Here is a 21176-nt window from a genome sequence, read left to right on the forward strand (position 1 = left end):
CATTTGGTCACTTGTTGTTGCCAAACTGAGAAAAACCACCACATTGTTCCTGCTACTAAGACTTAACGGTTGCATGTTTTCCTAAGAGCATGACGTCTGTATGTGTGTGGTGAGGTTTGTCGGAGGCTCAAACTTTGTTTCCTTAAAAAGAAGTTTTGTTCTTTGTTGTTCAGCACGTCCGTTCGCTGAGTGTCTGGTGGTAGAGCTCTGTTAGTAATTTATCTTTACATTTCACACTCATCACCTGTCAGTCATGGTCATAACCTCCTGAGAGGCCCAGCTCTGTGTTAGAAAAACATTTATAAGGTGATATTATTTATGCCTTTCTTCTTACACACACAGGAAGTCAGTCATTTCAGGCTCTCTCTTGTACCAGCGCCATGTTGGCTGTGACTAAAATAATTACCATCACTGTTCATTAACCACAAACAAAAATATCTGTCAGACAAACTCTGATGTGTCAAATGACTGAGTTCCTGGTCTCAGCTGAAATAAACTGTGTTCACTGTCTGAGTCTTTTCAGTCTGCGTCAGGATGAGGGTGAATATCTACAGCTGCCTGTTCGTCTTTGTTCTGGGCTGTAATGTCACTGCAGGTAGGAACTTTTCAACTGTTAAATAATGTCTGAATCAGGTTTCTTTATTCTTCTTTATTACTGTTCTTTTCATCTACTGTATACATGTTGTCCTTCTGGAAGAGTTTGTAAATCATATAATATATTTACTTGTATGAAGTTACATTTTTTAGTGCCACTCAGTGAGTTTCATTAAAGACAACGTGGCTCTGGGTTAAAGGTTGAATTTATGCTGAACTTTGAGTTCACACATAAAAACAAGTTTCAGACAAAAAACTTGAATGAAAGGAAATAAAAAAACAACAAACAGGAAGTCACATTTCAAGATTTCAGCTACATAACTGAGTAAATTAATGATAACAGATAAATCAAATGTAGATTCACTGCATTTGGCAAATAAACATGATTCTGTTTCTGATGGTAAATACAATACACTATATATATATGCATCCATTTTTTCACATAAAATACTGAAAGAGAAGGGGTCCATCACTCTGCATTGTCCTCAGCCTGTGGAGGGTAAAGTGACGTGGAGCAGAGTGACTGAACAACAAGGCAAAGTTGACATACTTACAGTCGATGGTGAAGGACAGAAAGTGCTCATTGACCAAGACAGACGTTACAGTTCATCAGATAAATCACTGCACATTAACAGACTTTCTGTCTCAGACAGTGGAAATTACTTCTGTAACAATGAGCCAGCTGTGTTGTTGTCAGTGATCCCATCAGGTAACATCAAACTTTATCAAAGTTGATCTGCTTTGTGGATTTTGACAAAGTTTCAAAATGTTTCTTCACTCTAAGTGTTGGACCTACAGTCAGACAAAAGTATAAGTAACAAATATTTAATCATTTTGTTCTTTGAGGACCAATGAGAGGGACACCACCACCAACAACAACGACACCACCACCAACAACAACAACAACGACACCACCACCAACAGCAACAATGACACCACCACCAACAGCAACGACACCACCACCACCAACAACAACAACGACACCACCACCAACAACAACAACGACACCACCACCAACAGCAACAATAACAACAACAGCAACAGCAACAACAACAGCACGTTCTTCAACAGCAACAGCAACAACACCAGTGCCAACAGCAACAAGAGCAACAGCAACAGCAACAACAACAACAGCACATTCTCCAACAGCAACAGCAACAACACCAGTGCCAACAGCAATATCAACAAAAATAACAACACCACCACCAACAACAACACCACCACCAACAACAACAGCAACAACAACAGCACCTCCTCCAACAGCAACAGCAACAACACCAGCGCCAACAGCAACAACAACAACAGCACATTCTCCAACAGCAACAGCAACAACACCAGTGCCAACAGCAATATCAACAAAAATAACAACACCACCACCAACAACAACAACAGCAACAGCAACAGCAACAACAACAGCACCTCCTCCAACAGCAACAGCAACAACACCAGTGCCAACAGCAACAGCAACAGCAACAGCAACAACAATAACAACACCACCACCAACAACAGCAACAACTGCACTATCATCTCCGCTGGAAACCACAGGTACAATTAGAAACCTACACACAAAAAGGACAATTTAATGAATCAGATTTACACTGATATTTGGTACATAGTATATATAGGATATACAGTAGTATAAAATACTTAAAGAGAAGAGATCGATCACTCTGCGTTGTCCTCAGCCTGTGGAGGGTAAAGTGATGTGGAGCAGAGTGACTGAACAGGAAGGCAAAGTTCATTCATCAGCTTAGACTGAAAAAAAAATCTGAATTTTTGAAAAAAAAAAAAAGATGTAGTTTCTTGAGATTTCAAGAAAGTTTCTTAGGATCTTGCAAAACTTTCTCAGGATCTCACAAAAGAACTTTTTTTCCAAACTTCAGGTCTTTTTCCCGTCCACATGCCCTGCAGAGCAGAGCCTCTCTGTGAGGAGTTTGTATGTACTCCCTGTGAGTTTCCTCCTGCTTGGGATTAGCACAAGTCCCCCTGCAACCCTTAAAGAAAGTAATAGAAGAAGACAAACCAAACAGTGGCTTTAGGTCACGGCCTTTTGCAATTTTACATCACTCTAGATTCTCCTTCGTGCTTGAAAAGGGAGGGGAGAGGGGAAGGATATTCAGTTGGCTGCAATCTGCAGCCTCACCACTAGATGCCACTAAATCCTTCACACTGGTCCATCAGTGGTTTTACTTTTTTCTGGGGTGAATATAATACAATAATACATGTAATGATACATGTCAGAGAGTGGTTTCAGTCATGATAAAACCTCCCAGTTATCTTTTCAGTCCGTACTTCTGTATGTTTCCTCCATCAGTCACAAAAGTCATCTTAAACCACCATCAACGAAAATTCAGACAATGACTAATGTTTACAATGTGTCTGATCTTTACCCACAGTTTCCTCCACCCAGTCAACAACTAAACAACCCTCCACCACATGTGAGTGAGATCATATTTAATCAGTTTAGACCTTTACATTTGACCTCTCTGACCTCTGACCTCTGAGCTGTTATAAATGTTAACTTTTGTCTTCCATCTGCTCCTGAAGACCAGAAACAGTTTCTTGGTTTGGTGTTGGGTATCGCCTCCACCCTCCTCCTCCTCTTCCTCGGTATCATCGTCATTGTCATGTTCTTCACTGGGAGATGTAGACGCAAAAAACAAGGTGAATAAAACCCGACATCAACATTAATCTGAACAACAAAAACATTTAAAATCAGATGATATTTCACTAAATATAGTTGTTGGTGGACAGCCTGTTTATCATCAGTTCACTGATTATTCAGTGGATTAATTTAAAATCTTGTTTTGTCAGGAGCTGAAGAAAGGTACCGAGTCTATGAAGAGATATGGGATGGAGTAGTGCGTCGGCCTACACTTGGTGAGAGATGAGACTTTTTGGACTGATCTAAAATTAAATCGTACTCTGTAACATTAGGGCCTGAACAATGAAGTTGTGAGGACCCTATTGTAATCGCTTTGTTTATTTTTCCTCTTCTTCTGCCAAATGAATCACATTTTTGTGCTTGTATTCATGTGCAGTACTGAGACATCCTCAGTTTGTTGTAACTTCATTAAACTCAGATCAAATCGATAAGCCCTTCTCTGAAAGATAGATTAGTTGGTCTTTTGAAAACCAGACACAGCAACGGTGAGGGAATTTCTAAAATCCTTTAGAGCAAAACTAAAAACTTAATCTGCATCTAGTCAAGAGACCTGTCTCAACTTATATGATGTGTAGTTACAGTTTTTTTTAACCAGGTATATTTATTTATATGAAAGTTAGTTTTTACACCTTTAGAAACAATAGTACATTTATATATGACTCAATCTACAAAACTTTTAGTTTAGTGATAACTGTTCTTGTTCAGGTGTGAAGAGCTCAGCTGGAACAGCAGATTTATACTCCCTGGCCGCTTTTCCAGGTAAACATGAAAATATTTGATCTGTTTGGAAAATGATTGTGTGGTTAACAGGTATATTCAGGAGTAATTGTGGCTGCATTAAAACACAAAAACACAGTATCAAAGAAAGTTTTATCAAATAACTAATTAAGTCATTTGTCAGTGGATAGACATTCAAATCAAAAACACTTCTGTCGAGCGGACATTCTCAGCCCTAAAGTGAATTAAATCTTACGTGAGAAATCTGACTGGGCAGACTCGACTTTGAGCGTTAGCCTCCATAGATAGAAAAGGACGCACAGATAACCTCTACAACAGAGTCTCTGAACTCCTCCTTCGGTCATTGTGGGTTCAAAAAACAGCTATTAAATCTATGCTAACATGTGTCAGCTTGTGCTAGTAGCTATAGATGTGGTTTGCTAGCTCTGACCAGTACACTCTCTGACCGTCCAATCAAATGACAGGAAAATGCCAGGAAAATCACCATTTATTTTGAATTTATTATTTTCTACAAAACTAACAAAACTCTACCAACTCATGTGACTGTTGTATCATGACAGCAGCAGAAATAAGAAAAGACCTGGAGACAATATGAGAGAAACAGTGTGAACACCAGCTCTCCTCTGCCTTCACCACCTTAAAACTAGTCTTTAGTTCTGGCTAATAAATAGTTTTTGCTGATTGTTTTAATGTATAGGTGGATCAGACCATAGGGATCACATGTATTCCAACATATGCTGCAATTCTCCACAGACAAGAATCAAGGCCGGTAAAGTCTGAGCTTTAATCAACACACAGTTTAACTTTATTTCTGTTTACACACAGTTTGAATTAATTCTGTTTTATTTCTCACAGAGATATTGGACACTAATGAGGCGCCATATGACATGATCAGCAACCTACAGTCTGGTGGAAAGAATAAAAGGTGACTTCAACCATTAGCTCTTCATGTTGGTTTGGTTTATCGTGTTAGCTTGTGTGTAGTGGAGGTTTAGTGAGTAAAAGTTGAAGTGAGGGGTGAACTCAGTCAATAACAGGCAGAAAGGAAGGAGGCAGGAGGTGAAGTCCAGAAACAAGCAGGGACGTTAGAAAACTGCTACAACTAGGACGATACAACAGACAATCTAGCAGAGTACAAGTGGAGGTGGACTGGTATTTATACTGGGAGCTAATGAGGGAATAGGGAACAGGTGAGCAGGTGAACAGGTGGGGGAATCAGGTGACTGGAAAGGTGGGAAGGGCCGGGGGTTACTGCAGGGCAGGTGGGAGATACAGGATCTGAAATGAATCTCACGGCCACTTTAATTTGACAGCTGTTGATAACAGGAACAGATCTCTGCGTGGGACAGTAGTTCATCCAGAGATGATGAATTCTCTCGACTCCACAGGTTCGTCACAGCTCCATGACTCCACGTGGGTCTTACTGAGGAAACCTGAAACATCTGGAAACAACAGGGACCAATATCTTTAACAGGCAGGTGGAAACATGGAGGAGTGAAAGCTGTTTGTAGAGAAAAACAGAAAAAAGGATGATGATGGTTTTAGTCTTTTCACTTTGTGTCTCTTTCTCCTTTACTTGACTTTCCCCTGACCCCCCTGGACCTCTGGGGCTGTGTCAGTAGGACATTTAATGCATGTTAAACTTTAAGTAGGAACAGCTCTGAATGTCTCCTGTATGTACTGTAAATATCAGCCTCATTCTCTTTTCTAAACAACAGAATGTGCTTTTGAATGTTTGTAGATTGAAATGAGTGGATTTAAAAGATGATTTAACAGAAAAGGTTCAGGATTCATTTGGATTCAATGTTTTGTTGTGCTTTGTATTGAACTGTTTTTCTTGTAAATACATTTACCATTGTGTCTTTCAATAAAAATACATCTACTTTATATTAGAGTTGTATTTTGATTTTTGAAATTTATCACTTTGACTCATCCTCTTTTTTTAAAGCTCTGAGGCTTCGTATCTGCATATGTCCAAAAACAGACATAAAGACGTGAGTTTCATGATAACACCTACTTCTCTTCCCACTTCATGAAAACTTCTATTTTAAGTGTTTGTGTAAATATTACTTCACTACAGTCCATGATGCATCATATCAGACTGAGGAAACACAGATGACTCACAGATCTGACGACATCAAACTCAAAGTGACAGAACAGACAGATAAGACATCAGAAATAATGTTTCCATGTAGTCTCTGACCTTTAATGTTTTAAGTGTTGCTCACTTTAGTCTGTTTAGGTTATTATCAGAAAATGTAAAGAAAATAAAAGAGCAGTGAGGAGAATGACTCCTGTGAGTGTAATGTCTCTGTTGGTAATTATTTTCACCTTGAGCCTCCGTCTGGAGAAAGTTCCGCTCCTGTGGAAAACAGTGAGCCGAAACACTTCAGGCCAGTAGTCCTAACCTCTCACCTGATGAAGACAATGGAGAGGATCGTCCTGAGCCACCTCCGTCACCTGGTGAGTGATGTGATGGATCCCCTGCAGTTTGCCTACAGACCTGGCATTGGTGTGGAAGCGAGCACTGTGAGGGTCACCTTCTTCAACTTCTCCAGTGCGTTCAACACCATCCAACCATCTCTGCTCAGGAGGAAACTGGAAGGAGCTGGAGTGGACTGTGACCTGGCTGCTTGGACTACCGACTACCTCACCAACAGACCGCAGTACATGAGGCTTCGCGACTGTCTGTCTGATGTGGTGGTCTGCAGCACGGGGGCCCTGCAGGTTACAGTACTGTCCCCCTTCCTCTTCACCCTGTACACATCAGACTTCAGACACAACACAGACAGTTGCCATCTCCAGAAGTTCTCCGACGACACAGCCATGCCACATAAACCCCAGCAAGACAAAGGAGGTGGTGATCGACTTCAGCAGGAAGTCACTTCTTACTGCTCCGGTGAACATCCAGGGTTTGGACATTGCGATCATGGAGGAGTACAAATACCTGGGTGTTTACATTAACAATAAACTGGACTGGTCTCACAATACCAACGCCCTGTACAAGAAGGGCCAGAGTCGTCTCCACCTGCTGAGAAGACTGAGGTCCTTCAGAGTGTGCAGGTCACTGCTAAAGACCTTTTATGACTCTGTGGTGGCCTCTGCCATCTTTTATGCAGTGTTCTGCTGGAACTGTGGATCCTCAGGGAGAGACAGGAAGAGACTCTGTCCGGCTATGTCCTGGACTGCTCTCTGGACTCCATTGAGGAGGTGGGTGAGAGGAGGATGTTGGCCAAGCTGACGTCTATCATGGACAACCCCTCCCACCCCCTGTATGAGACTGTGGGAGACCTGAGTAGCTCCTTCAGCAACAGTTCAGTTTCCTGTATTACGACTGCACATTTCTGTTTATTACAGAGTCTTTTTAATGCTGATTGATTGACTGACTGATTTTTGTCACTCTTGTTTCTTGCTGGTGTAACATGTAAATTTCCCACAAGTGGGATAAAAAAAGTCTCTTATTTTTAATTTCTAATGTTAAAGCTGATAAACCCCCCAGAGCACCAACATAGTCTTTCTTGTAGGTGACGTATTTTCACACCTTTGTTCACAGAAGGGGTGTGGTTGTTGATGATCATGAACAGATATTTTGAGTTTGTGGTTTCGTCTTGTTTCTTGTTAATGGAAATTTACAGATGTCGTCCCTCTTCCTGTTCAGAGCTGAGAAAAACAGCGTGGTCAGCCTTCACTCTGAGCACTCTGCAACGAGACCAAGATGAAGATCTACAGCTGCCTGTTTGTCGTGGTTCTGGGCTGTAACATCACAGCAGGTAAAAACTTTTCTTTATTTTTATTCTAAGATTTGTGACAGATTTTTGAAAATCTGATGCCATTCTTACAGCCACAATTTTTACAACTACATTTAGAAAATTCTTGTTTGAACATTTTATTCTGAAAATATTGTTACATGTTGACTTTACGTGTGGTTAATGACTGTGTACTTATTGTCACTGAGGTCTTATAGTCTGCACTGTACTGTGCAGTCCTCATTCATTAAGCAGAAACATCAATTTTGACCCTTTATAGACATTTAAAGAGTTTATAAGAGAAAAGTAATGATTAATATTTACTGACACTTGTTTTTATCAATGGCCTCTAATTCTGATTCATGATGCATCAGTAAAAACACTTATTTAAAGTCGCACATGCAGACAGGAGAAACATACATGTTCCATTAAACTACAGATTTGAACAAACACATCACCTGAATGAACAGAAAAGAAACCTCAGAGAACTCACCATTCAAACTCTTTATAAAAGACACTGTTATAAAAAGTTATTATAAAAACTGTCCTCAGTGATTGAACAAACTGTGCTTCCTCTCTCTCTGTTGTTTACAGGAATAATCCATGATATAATCCAGGAGAAGGACTCCATCACTCTGTGCTGTCCTCATCCTGTGGGGCAGAATGTGATGTGGAGCAGAAAGAGAGGAGGAAACATGGTGGACGTGCTGTTAGTCAGTGGTGACAGGGACATAAAACCCACTCCTGACCCGCATAAACATTACAGCTCATTAGCAGATAAATCACTGTTCATCTTCAAGGCTAATGTCTCACATAGTGGAACATACCACTGTAACAATAAGCCAGCTGCAGAGGTGACGGTGAACCCATCACATCCCAGGTAAAAGTCCATCACAGTTCACCTGCTCTGCATTTGAAAATGTTGCGTGCTCTTTACATCTGGTAACTTTTTACTCTGCAGCTCCATCAAAGATAATCAGGTGATAACACTGTTTGATGCTCTCACAAATAAATTCAGTTCGATTGTGTTTAAATTTAATATCAGATGTAGTGTGAGCCTGAGCTGTGGAGGGAATGACTCACTTCCTATAAATACCAAACCCCACAAAGGAGGAGTCATTCCTCTGTAACACTGGTGATATTTCATGTGTAGTAACAGACTCTGCTCCTGAACCATAACTTAAACAGAAGCTGGTGATTTTACAGCCCAGGTTAGAGGTTATTTCTTAACCCTGGGTTTTTCTATAAATCAGAGGAAGAAACCTCAGGGATGGAGACGCTCATTAGTTTGCATTTTCTTTACAGATTTTGTGGTGATTTGTTTCAAGTTTGCTTTAAATTTGAATCCAGTGACTTTTTTCTAAATGACTGAGAGTTAATGAAGGTACATTATACAACACATGCTGTCATTTACTCACCCAGAACCAGAGCCAGTGCCAGGATCTCTCTGACCTGTTCCGCTGGTGCTGGAGGATCTGATGGTTCCGGGTGGAGTAGAGACTTTGGTGGGGAAGATAAAGCTATGTGTGTTTTCATGTTTGCACCTTAGTGACTGTGGACTGTGAAACCAGCTGTTTATCTGGATGTGATCAAACATGAGCTGACACATGTAGAAGTTTAAATCCACATGGGGCAGTAAAGGTCTGTTTCTCTCTGGACAAACACAACACCCCCTCTGTTCTTGGCAGCTGATAGTTTCTGATGATGAATGTTTGCTCCTCCTTCAGTTACTCTTCTCAGTCCATCATCAGTCTTGTTATTAGCGAAGTGAATGAAGTTCAAACTGTGTTTATTTAAACATATCAAGTGCTAATTCTCTATATTTTAACTATTACATGCTAATTTTTAAATTGTTTTTCTACTGTATCAAATAGCATTCTACTTAAAGGGATAGTTCAACATTTTGGGAAATGTGCCTTTTTCATGTACGAGATGAGAAAAACATCTGTGGAAAATAAATAAACTGTCAGTTATGGAGAAAGTCTAAGGCTGTGTATGTGCTCTGTATCAATTCTCTGTGGCGCCCCCTACAGCTGGAATAATATAATGAACAGTTTTCATGTTACAGTTCACAACTACAACAACGAATCAGCTACAGTCTGAAAAATCCACTGAGCATGAAGAGGAGAGGAGACAACTGTTTACTGATGCTCACTTTCTACTGTATTCAACTGTTTTTCACTGTTTTCACTCTAAAGCTACACAGACAGTGAGAGACAGCAGCAGGTATATTTGACTGTTAGTGGCTTTTCTTCCTTCTCTGGATCTGTCTGTGATAAAAGGAGAAGTTGAGTATAAACTATAAGTCAGTTTGTATTAAACCAAAGAATCTTAGAGTCTAGGAACTGAGGCAAACCATGCAGTGCTGCATCAATGACCACATGGTGGTGCAGTGGCACATGGTCTCAGTTCACACTCGTACGTTCATCATACACTGATATATGTCGACAAACTGCTGCCTTTGTTTGTGTTTGTGTCACCTGATGAATTAAGGTCCAATGTTCATGCTGTGTTCCTCTCCTGAGGGGAAACATCTGGCTCTAAACCTGTAAAATGGGTTGGACACCTCTCAGAGCTGTGAGTGAAGCAAACCAGGGACGATCTGAGCGGAGCTGCAGGGTCAGATAGGAAGCAGCTTTAAAGGTTCATATTCACTGAGAAGATGCATCAGAGGTCATTTAAAACTATCTGCTGATGTCCTCAGCAGTTTAACTGATCCTGCTACAGCTACTGCAGATGTTCATCAGTATTTTTCTGACTCCGCTGTATCAATTAGCTGATATGACAGTCAAATACAACATTACAGACTTTATCTGTACATTTCCACATCGGTGCTTTTACCATGTAATGACCTCCAGAGGGAGCCAGACTTTACTCCGTCCTGTGTTGGCTGCACCACAGCAGCAGCATCAGTCAGGCAGGTGTATTGTTGTGAATAGCTCACAGAGCAGAGCACAGGCAGGACTGAGGTGAGTGTGAGGTGGAGGCTGAGGTTTGGAGCAGCTGGAATGGTGGAGAGTTCAGGTGGTTGGTGGTGCAGCAGAGCTGTAGGTCACGGCTGTATGAGCAGGCAGGGAAACTAACAGGAAGACAAAGACATGGGCTGGACGTGGTGAGCGGCACAGGAGGCAAAGGTAAACTGTTTCACCTTTGCCTGAGTGAGCTCTAAGTTAGTGAGCATGGGAACTAACACAAGAGCTTTCTGTAGCACTGGCACCACAGCAGAACACAGAACGAGCTGCTGAAGACTGGACCGATGAGCTGAGGTGGGCCCTGACCCTTCCTCAGATCTGACATCTGTCATTTCTTCAGAGGGTGGTGCAGAGTATTTGTGGTTGTGTTTTCTTTGCATGGTGACACATTTCACACCTTGCCTACGCCCAGCTCTTCACACATCCCTCCATATTTCTGCTCACATGCTTCTTTTATAAACACTGAGGTCATTTCTTCCATCTGCTCTGTGTCTTATCAGTTCGGTCTCATCACTGCACCTCTTTATTTCCTGGGTACAGATCAGTGATGTCTTTTTTTGGTAGAAGACTGCAAAACAACAGCTGAGGCCGTTAGAGTTGTGCTGTTTTTATATTCTGTTAAAGCTTCCTCACACTTTAACCTGATCCTCCGTTGGGTGAGACTTCACAATCAGAAATCTACTAGTAATAAGTCACTGAACTGAAGCACGGCCCAACAATGTATATTACCCATGATCCCCGGCTCCTGTGCTGTGGCTTTAACAAACACACCAAACTCTGTTTCTAATTCTGGATATTTGCATCAGTTTCCTGGATAAAATGACTTCACTATCACTCAGAGGGAGATCGTGCCTGAAAAGCAGCAGGCAGGGGTGGGGCTGGGGGGGTACTGTCACAGATGGTAGTCATGCTATGTAGCTTTGTTGCGTGCAGTTTGTCTGTGGCTCTATCACACACAGAGACAATCACTTCCTTTTCACAGTGTGCTGCTGTTTAACTCTGTGGTTAACATGCACAAAGACATCATGAAGTCATGACCTCCACTAACAAGAAACTTTCAGAGCTCAAATTTCTGGGGCCCAGGGACCTCTGACCTCCTGGGCCCCCCGGCCAAAGCCTCTGTATGAAGAGACTGTTCATGCGTCTCTTAGAGCTCAGGTAGAAAACACAAAATGAAATGAAACTATGCTGTTTCAGGTCCTCTGCAGGTTAAAGCTTCTCCATTAACATCTGTCCTGCTGAAGAGCCTCTGAGCAATACACCAGTGTCCCAGGGGAGGCAAGGGCCACTCTCTGCCTCGCTGCCTCAACACCACATTCAAAGTATAAAAAAAAACAAGACATCCTCATTTGTATTTATAATTGGTTCCTTTTCCATTGGCAGCTTTTTCGTAGTGACCACAGTCACTTCTTTCTCTTCCTGATCACAGTGTGAGAAATTCAAAAAAGAAAGAGAAAGCTGCATCTGTGTATGTGACCATGTTAGCATCAGTATGAGGCTGCATTTAGAACAGTGATGCTTCCAGCTAAATGTCACCATGCTAACATGCTCACAGTGAGGATGCTAAGAATGCTAAGAAGCTTGATATTTAGCAAATGCAAAGTTTACCATGTTGACCATCTTAGTTTAACGGATTAGTGTGCTAGCATGCTAACAATTTCTAATTGGCACTAAAGGATGGAGGGAAGTGGTTTCATTGCTGTGAGAGGCAAAAAACCCAACCCTTACTAAAACTTGGTTTGTTTGATCAGTGGGCTGATCGCTGAGTCTCATCCTTTAGACACAAACGTTTCCATGTCGCCATCCTGCACATTCCTCAGATGCTCTTTTCTTTCTGTCGATGTTTTTTTGCTGCATCTTAAAAACAACAAACCGTTTCCAGTTGTCGACAGCTGCACTTCTCACAGTCGACCGTGAAGTGGCTTGACACTGGTATCTGCGTGTGGTCAGTAGCTGTAGTGTGAAGATGGCTGATGGAAAGTTCCTACGTTGAAAATATGGTTCTAGAAACAAATATAATAACTGTGGGTCTATTTTTGATCTGAAACTAGATTCATACAAAACGTGGTGGTTTCGCTTTTCTCTCTCAGTTCAGCAGGTCTGCTCTGTCTTTGGCTTTCACTGTTTTAGTTTAGTTATCCATTGTGTCTCATTGCATTTTCCACAGGTCACAGAGCGACAGGGAAAGTAATTCTATTTGATAATCTGATAGCTGAAGATAAATCCAGCAGCAGTGTCAAAGTGGATATTACATCTGAGTCAATGTGAAAATGTTTCAGTTTCTAAATATGTCACTGATATTGGGTATTTCACAGAATAAAGAACCATGGAAGTAGAGCTTCTGTCCAACCTCAGCAGTGTGGATGTGTGTGATGCTAACACGTGGTACTGTAAAGGTGGACAGTGGAACCAAGCCAGCAGGAGGCCGGTGGAGCGGTGAGGCGCTCGGCCTCAGTGCTCCTGGTCGGCTGGTATGTATAGACATCGATGATGTTTGTTCTTAACACACAGTTACTTCCTGAAAACAAACAACACAAATGCTATCACAGTAACTTCAGTCACATCATTGTATTTCTAACCTCCACAGTTCATTTCCTCACTCTTTACAAGAATTCAGTCATGATGTCATGATGTCATGATGATGATTCACCCGCCCCCAAACCCCTGATTAAACCCCATCTTATCAGTGAAATGAACATAGATCAGTGCGATTGGAAACACTTAAACCTTACTTGGCGTGTAGTGTGATGAATTAGTTCAAAGCTCATATCCCATCCACTAAACATGGAGGGGGCGGGGTTTATGACCTTTTCGAGCTGCCATGGCGTCCATCTTTTCATGTAGTCATTGGTTGTAACTGAAGCATGAACATATGAGTGGTGATTGATAAGTTGGTGTCCTACAGAAAGTTTGATGTTTTGTGTTTTTCCTGTTTTGGATCGTTGAACGTCGTCTACTTGTACTGATCAGCTCTGTCTGAGAAAACAGACATGCTGTGGCCTCATGCAGTCGTCCTCTGAATGCAGATCTGAGCTCATCCAACACCCGCCCTGTTCACCTGATTTAACCACGACCACTTCCCCTAGATGAACAGGCAGCTCAGTGGACGCTGTGGGTCATTTTCTCAGACAGAGCTGACACAAAACCACTAACCTGATTAACGTCAGAGGTGAACTGTTCATTACAGGTTTAGCTAGCTCAGCTTTAGAGCTGTTTAACTCACCTGTGTCAGCCACAGACTCATTGTACGAATGAGAGGAAACACTAAACACAAAACTGTTAATCAGGTGGCAGATGTCTTTGTGTACATGATCACCGACAAATTAATGTGATCAGCACATACAGAGTCATTGTTATGAGCTGTCAGTGTGTGTGTGTGTGTGTGTGTGTGTGTGTGTGTATTAAGAGGAACACATACACCCAGGCCCAGTTCCTGTTCTCATCACAGATAGAAACTGTGGTTTGTTCTGTCACTTCACTTCAGTCTGTGTCAGGATGAGGGTGAAAATCAGCTGCCTGTTCACTCTGCTCTGGCATGTCACTGCAGGTACGGACTTTTTAAACCAAAAATAATCCTGTGAAATACTCCTGTTTTATTCATATTTTTCAGTGTCATTGAGTGAGTTATTTAGAGAGAAGTTAGGGTTCAGGTTAAGCTTTTCATCGGTGTGAGGGAAATGGTTCGGTCATTGTCTCAGGAAGTGTAGAGATGGTGTGATTATCAGCTAAAGCTGTCTGTGAGTAAACGTCTGAACGCTCTAGTTTTCTTATCATCAACAAATCCTGTGTACTGACTCGAACCATCTCTGAAGGTCTATAGGTACCGTGTGTATAAATACAGTTTCTCTGAGCCACAGAGCTCCACTGTCATCCACAACTATTAGAAACACGTCAATGAACCAAATTGTTGCTCTGGGGCACATGTTTGAAACCAGATACACTCAGCAGAGCACTGAACATGGATTAATCCACCACAGAAAATAGTCCCCAACAAATACTTTCCGTACTTCCTCCTGTTTGCTCGATAGAAACTGCAGTGAACAGGTGCAAATTACTGAAGCTTTTTTCAAAAGATGAAATTATATAATTAAAGTTTTATGTCTTTATGGGATTGAAGCTGGAAGCCACAGGCAGCGGAAGGAAGTTGGAATTACACACTGTTGTTTGTGGTGTTTTCATTTAGTAGGAAAAATATAGAATATTATCAGTGATTATTTTCATCACCAGTTAATCTGCCATGTATTTTCTTGATTCACTAATTGATTGTTTTGTCTATAAAATGTCATAAATAGTGCTTAATCCAAATAAACTGAGTAATATTTACAGTCAGATAGGACAAAGAAAAGCAGGAAATCAACACATTTGCATCACTCTGACCAACTTTTATTTTTGTTTGCAGCTTTCTGCTTTAAAGAGTCTCCAGTTAATTTTCTGTTGATGAAGTAGTTGTTGCAGCCTCACGCTCTTATCGTTTAACAGCAGCAGCTTCATTGTTAAACAGGTGGTTAACCTGCATGGGATTTTTGATATAACCCAGGGCCTTATAAAATGTATGTTTTCATTCCTCTTTGGTATCAACGTTTGAAACATTACAGTTTCTCCCTCTGTCTGACTGATACCACAAAGTGACGTCAGGTTTCAAAAACCTCTTTACTCAAAAAAGGTTTGGTACACAGGTAGACGAAGGCGGCAGGCAGACAAAGCCCCACAGAAAGGTTAGGAAAGGCTGGAACACTTGCTACATGTAATGAAGACAAACTGGCACAGAGGGAAGTGAGCGCATAGACCATGTACACTATAAAGGGGAAGACACTGAGACACAGGTGCTTCACGTTAGGGTGGGGAAACAGTCACAGCCACAGGAAGTAGACTGAAACAAGAGGGAGAGGTTGGACCCACCAAAATAAAACAGGAAATAAAGTTAAAGTATAAACAAAACAACATGACGTAGTGAACATGACAGTCACTCATACAGCTGCCTGGAAGACAGAATCATTCCTTAAAAACAACATCATTCCTTTGCTGTATTTATAGAGACATATTTAATGTGCTCTGCATTTGATAACCCATCATCTAGATATGATTTTCTAACAATATTGGACAAACTAGTTAAAGTTAAAATAGATACTTATTTGTTGAAATTTGTTTCTTTTGCAGAAATAATCTATGAAGCAGCTGAGGAGAGACGCTCAGTAACTCTACGTTGTCCTCACCCTGTGGAGGATAGACTGACGTGGAGCAGAGAGACTCATGGAAACAAAGTTGACATATTAACAGATGATGGTGACAGGGACATAAGATACAACGACCCAGGCAGACGATACAGTTCACAGAGAGATAAGTCTCTGTTCATCAGCAGAGCTAATGTCTCAGACTCTGGAAAATACTTCTGTAACAATAAACCAGCTGTGGAACTGACAGTGATCCCATCAGGTAACACATACATGAGTTTTTAACTTCAGCAACAATTGTACTGCAAAAAACACAACTTCTTATTCAGATCAGATCAGAAAATGTTTTGTGTACTTTAATATCTAATTTCTCTCTGTAGAAATTCTAGAACTCTGCCTTCTTTTTAAAATCCTCAGTAACAACAGGGAGATGTTGCTTTAACTCTTCACACAGCCTGACTTAATCATGAACACAGGAGAAATGTTCATGTTGGTACATTATAAAACATGAGATATATTATTTTCTCACTCAGTATTTGTTCTGTACAGGGACACCCAGACTCAGTGTTATGAGGAGAACCAACAGCTCTCTGCAGTGTTCTCCTGGTGTTGGAGGATCAGGTGTTCCAACATGGAGCAGAGAAATTGCTGGAAAACAACAACAAATGAGCCGTCGTGTCTCCACTGAGGACAAGACATTGACTGTAACAAGAGTGCAGCCTGATGACTCTGGACTGTACTACTGTGATGGAAAACCAGCTGCATATCTGACTGTGACTGAAGGAGAGAAACCTGAGAGAGGTGAGAGACCAGAGGTCGTAGGTCACACAGAAACGTGGAGGCAGAGTGAAGCAGTTATTTAAAAGAATTTAACATTTCATGTTGTCATCCTGTGAGTTAGATGTTCAGACTGATACCGCTCTCTGTGGATCAGTCTGTTACATGTGAAGCTATAACCAGCAGCTGGTTAGCTTAGCTTAGCATAAAAACCTCATTCTGTGTTCAGACAGAATGTAATGTTGCAACAACTGGTCTGAGTCATGATAACATCACTGCTGCAGGTCTAACCACAGAGGTGTTGTTCCTGTTTTAAAAGCGCTGAATGACTTTGTGACTTTCTATAGTCACTGGTGAAATGTGACAAGTCCTTTTAACATTGTAGAGGATTTAGATCCACTCTGCATTCAGTTCAAATTTAACAAGTTCGGTCATAAAAATGAACTTGCTTTTATAATAAAGTACATATTTAAAGTTAAAATGGAGTTAAATGTTAAGGTTTGGGGGCTAGGACACAGGGATGTAAATGCAGAGTCCAGGGAATTTATTTTGCAAAAAATGTGACAAAAACTCAGGAACAGGAAACAGTCCAAAAACACCAAGAAGTCCATGAAAACCAAAAACACAGGAGAACACAGGTGAGGACACTAACAGGATGCAGGACTGAAACTCACAACACAATAACTAACAGCACCAGAACTAAACCCACATACAAGACCCCGACAAAGACCAGAGCAGACAGGACTATATATACACACAGGGAATAAATGCCAATGAGACACAGCTGGGACTGAAAAAAGGAGGGAAAACAGGACAAAGACAGGAAGCAAAAACACCAAGGACAAGACAGGACAAGAGATTTCAAAATAAAACAGAAAGTACTACACATGAGGAACAGGGATACCAAAATAAAACCAGAACAATAGAAATAACAAAAATGAATTAAAGGTTTGACTGGTCATAAATACACAGTGGATATATTCAGTGTAAATACTGTTAACAGACCTCACAATACTGTGTTCCCTCTATCCCATACAGAGCGTAAGAATATTACACCATCAACAACGACAACAACAACAACACCAACAACAACAACAACAACAACACCAACAACGACAATGACAACGACAACAACGACACCAACACCAACAACGACAACGACAACAACAACAACAACACCAACAACGACAACAACGACAACAACAACAATGACAACATTAAAAACTACACAGCCTATAACTACAACCACAGGTATGGCAACAACAACAAAGAAAAAAGTGCTCAAACTTGTGCATCAGAGCAGCCGTCAGTTCTCAGCTGTAGATACACTATCTAATGTAATGAAGTTGACATATACACATCAACCTGCTGTATCGCCGATGTCCTGGGTAAAAGATGAAGTGAAAAGTTTTTATTATTTCTTAATTCTGTCGTCCATCAGCTCCTGATGGCCCGAGAACAGATCTTGGTATGGTTGTTGGAATATCTGCCCCCGTCCTCCTCCTCGTCCTCCTCTTCATCATCTACTTTACTCGGAGACGCAGGTTGAAAAGACGAGGTGAATAAAACCTGACCTGGAAATATATCAGAAAATACATAACCAGAATTTTAAAGAACAGAGATGCAACTATAAATGAAATGTTTATATAATGTTCTATTTAAAACCAAACCAAACCAAACAAACAAAAAACTGATTTTTCATTGTCTGTTGATAATATTGTTAAATGATCATGATCTTCTTTGCAGAAAATGAAGAAAGAGGCCCAGTCTATGAGGAGATACTGGAGGGATCAGTGTGTCAACCTTTGAATGGTGAGAAATGAGAAGTGCTAACAAAAACAGACTTTGTTTTTCTATAATAATCGAGACTGATCTAAAATTTAATTCTGGGCTCGTGTTGTGCAGCCAGCGTTAACATGTAAATCATTCCACAGCAGCTGGAACTGTTTGTAGTCTTCAGTTATGAAAGGTCAGCGACTAGTCACACCACAGAAATGACAAATTACATTCAACACATACCACAGCTTTAAAGGATCCAAAAATAATCCATTCACTATATGATAAAGACAGTTCTAACTTGTTACCTGCTGGTGCAGCTATAGGATGACTCCTAACCTGATTTATATGACTTAAACCAAAATTAAAATGCTTTGTCATCAGGTATATTCATACATATAAACGTTATTTTTCTATGTTATATGTTGATGCACAAAAAAGTGTTTATATTTTTCTGTTTCCCACAAAACAAGAAGAAATGACAAAAACCTCAAATATCAACTTTAATAATTTTCTTCTCCACTTCTTGTTTTGCATGTGTGGTAAACTCCTCAGGAATAACATCAACATACTGCATGGTAACTTTTCCAGGTAAATAATCAAATATGTTCTTAAATATAAAGAAATCTGATTAAGTTACATTATCTGTGGTGTTAAAATATCTCAACACTTCAGTGTCTGTTGTGATTCCTCAATGTTTTAACAGCTGGATCACACCAGAATGATCCCACATACGCCACCATCTCTGATCTTCCACTGACAGCAACCATGACTGGTAAAGACTGTGTTGTCATCAGCATATACAGATAAACAGTCAGTGCTTGTATATACGCACTTCAGTAACCAGGTTACAGTCATATGAACTAGAAAGGCTTCTGTAGTCAGTGTAGGGGGTTAGAGAACCCTGATTGGTTGATAAAGATTTCTCCACCATAAATACAGCTAAAAGACAAAGTTTGACCAAAACCAAATACTCTGTCCAAGCTGCATGGCAGATATTCAACAGCAGAAACTCCCTCCACCCACAGCTTTCTGATGTCTGATCGTACATCCGTGCCCAACCATATCTGTAACTTCCCAAACTGTCCGACGATCTGAAATCAGCAACCACCTCACTCAGTGATTGGTCAGGGATTGTACAAATGGACACATTATGAGAAAATGGGAGACCTGAGTAAAGATATGTAAAGGGCTGCCCCTTATACTCATTTTGTGTCTTTGTGGTTGGTGAGCTCCTGGCCCCCCTGACCTCTCGGGCCAGTTAGGCCTGTTCTGTAATCCATCCATGACCACACTTCTCCTTCTAGCTCCTTTTTAAAATTTGTTACTCAACTATTTGAATCACTTTGCAACAGCATGAATGTCTTCCAGGAGACACTGTTGAAAATGTTTTCTCTCTCTATGGTGGCTGACTTTTCATTCAACCTTCACACAGTATGGTTGTTCTTCATTTCAGACGTGGGTGGACAGCACATCATATGAAGTATTTCTGACAGACCACAAGCTGGCCCTAAAACTGAAACTAACACTGAGTAATTTCTGGTCAAGTCTAAAAACATGTTTCCACTGTGAGACGTTTGACAATTTGCTGACTACAAACACACCAAATACATTAATCAATAAATCAATTTGTCATCTGTAATTTCTACTGTTAAAGAGCCATACTGATGTGTAGGACATACACACAAATGTATAGTGACCTGGTTACCACAGTGCAGGTTAACCCACTGACTGAATCAGATATTCTGATGATATATTTCTGATTACACACAGTATATATATATATATATATATATACACACACACACCATATATATGTATATACCATATATATATACCTGTGTATCTGTTGTCAGATAGTGAATCAGGAGCAGATGTAGTAATGCTAACCCTGATCAAACTGCCATACATTTTGTTGACTGTAATTTTTTCCTCAACCCACAGGTTCACAGCTGGCTAACACGTATTCCTTGCTGGAGAAGCCCAAAGCAGCTGGAAACAATAACAACGATCAGTATCTATAGTTTTACCTCTATGTGTCTATATATACTGTAGTTTTATATTTTTATATGACTATTGTTGTGCTGTTAGGTTAAAACTCAGCAAGAGCTCCCTAGGAAAGTAAGGCTTATTAATAATGTTAACAATAAGGGAAAAAAAACTAAACTTTTTCATGTACGTACTAGCTATATATATATATTATATATTTTCTCTGAACCACAATAGTAATAGACAACACTGACACATTCCAACACATCCATGTAAATATTGATCAGTTGATATAAATATATCATTTTAGAATGCATGGAAGCCCATTTCTGTGTTCACGTGATGAAAAAATTTTGTAAATAATCAAAAGTTCCTCACAATAATGACTCAGTATCATTCTTTCATTCAGTCCTTATCTTGAATAAGTTTGTCATTATGATAGAGGATTTTTTTTGTCTTCATCACATTGGTGTAAATGGGCTTTAACCGAGGAGTGTATCACTCTAAACAAGCTTGATTTTAATGATGTAACTGTCTTTTATTTAAAAAAAAAAAATCTGTACATTTAATTTTAGCTTTTCCATGTACACAACATTTATTATTCTATTTTCTTTCCTTTTTAAAAACAAATAATTAAAAAACCAAATACTTCAAATCTCTAAACATACTTTTCTCTTTTTCAGTTTTGTGTTTTGTGAGAGCTACGACCATTTATGATGGCAGCGTCTCTTAGTAGTTCCTGAAAATA

General features: G+C 40.3%; 1 protein-coding gene across 14 annotated transcripts in view; it reads left to right on the forward strand.

Moving 5' to 3' along the window:
• The window catches only part of LOC108891257 (mucin-2), a 35901-nt gene extending 14810 nt beyond the window's left edge, over positions 1 to 21091 (forward strand). For 4 of the 14 annotated variants that reach the window (XM_051069569.1, XM_051069547.1, XM_051069534.1 and 1 more), the window contains 6 exons: positions 17702 to 17914; positions 18105 to 18221; positions 18410 to 18475; positions 18995 to 19030; positions 19146 to 19214; positions 20384 to 21091. In XM_051069569.1, the coding sequence (XP_050925526.1) occupies positions 17702 to 17914; positions 18105 to 18221; positions 18410 to 18475; positions 18995 to 19030; positions 19146 to 19214; positions 20384 to 20463 (581 nt within the window). In that variant the 3' untranslated portion in view covers positions 20464 to 21091. Of the gene's footprint in view, positions 1 to 3141; positions 3259 to 3408; positions 3475 to 3964; positions 4019 to 4694; positions 4767 to 4852; positions 4923 to 5310; positions 5875 to 14165; positions 14263 to 15872; positions 16149 to 16435; positions 16688 to 17701; positions 17915 to 18104; positions 18222 to 18409; positions 18476 to 18994; positions 19031 to 19145; positions 19215 to 20383 lie in introns of those variants that run through there. The other 10 variants (XM_051069571.1, XM_051069556.1, XM_051069537.1 and 7 more) reach the window with 8 other exon arrangements.
• Positions 21092 to 21176: the final 85 nt, after the last annotated feature.

This window comes from Lates calcarifer, linkage group LG3, assembly GCF_001640805.2.
Source record: "Lates calcarifer isolate ASB-BC8 linkage group LG3, TLL_Latcal_v3, whole genome shotgun sequence".
Classification (NCBI taxonomy): domain Eukaryota; kingdom Metazoa; phylum Chordata; class Actinopteri; family Centropomidae; genus Lates; species Lates calcarifer.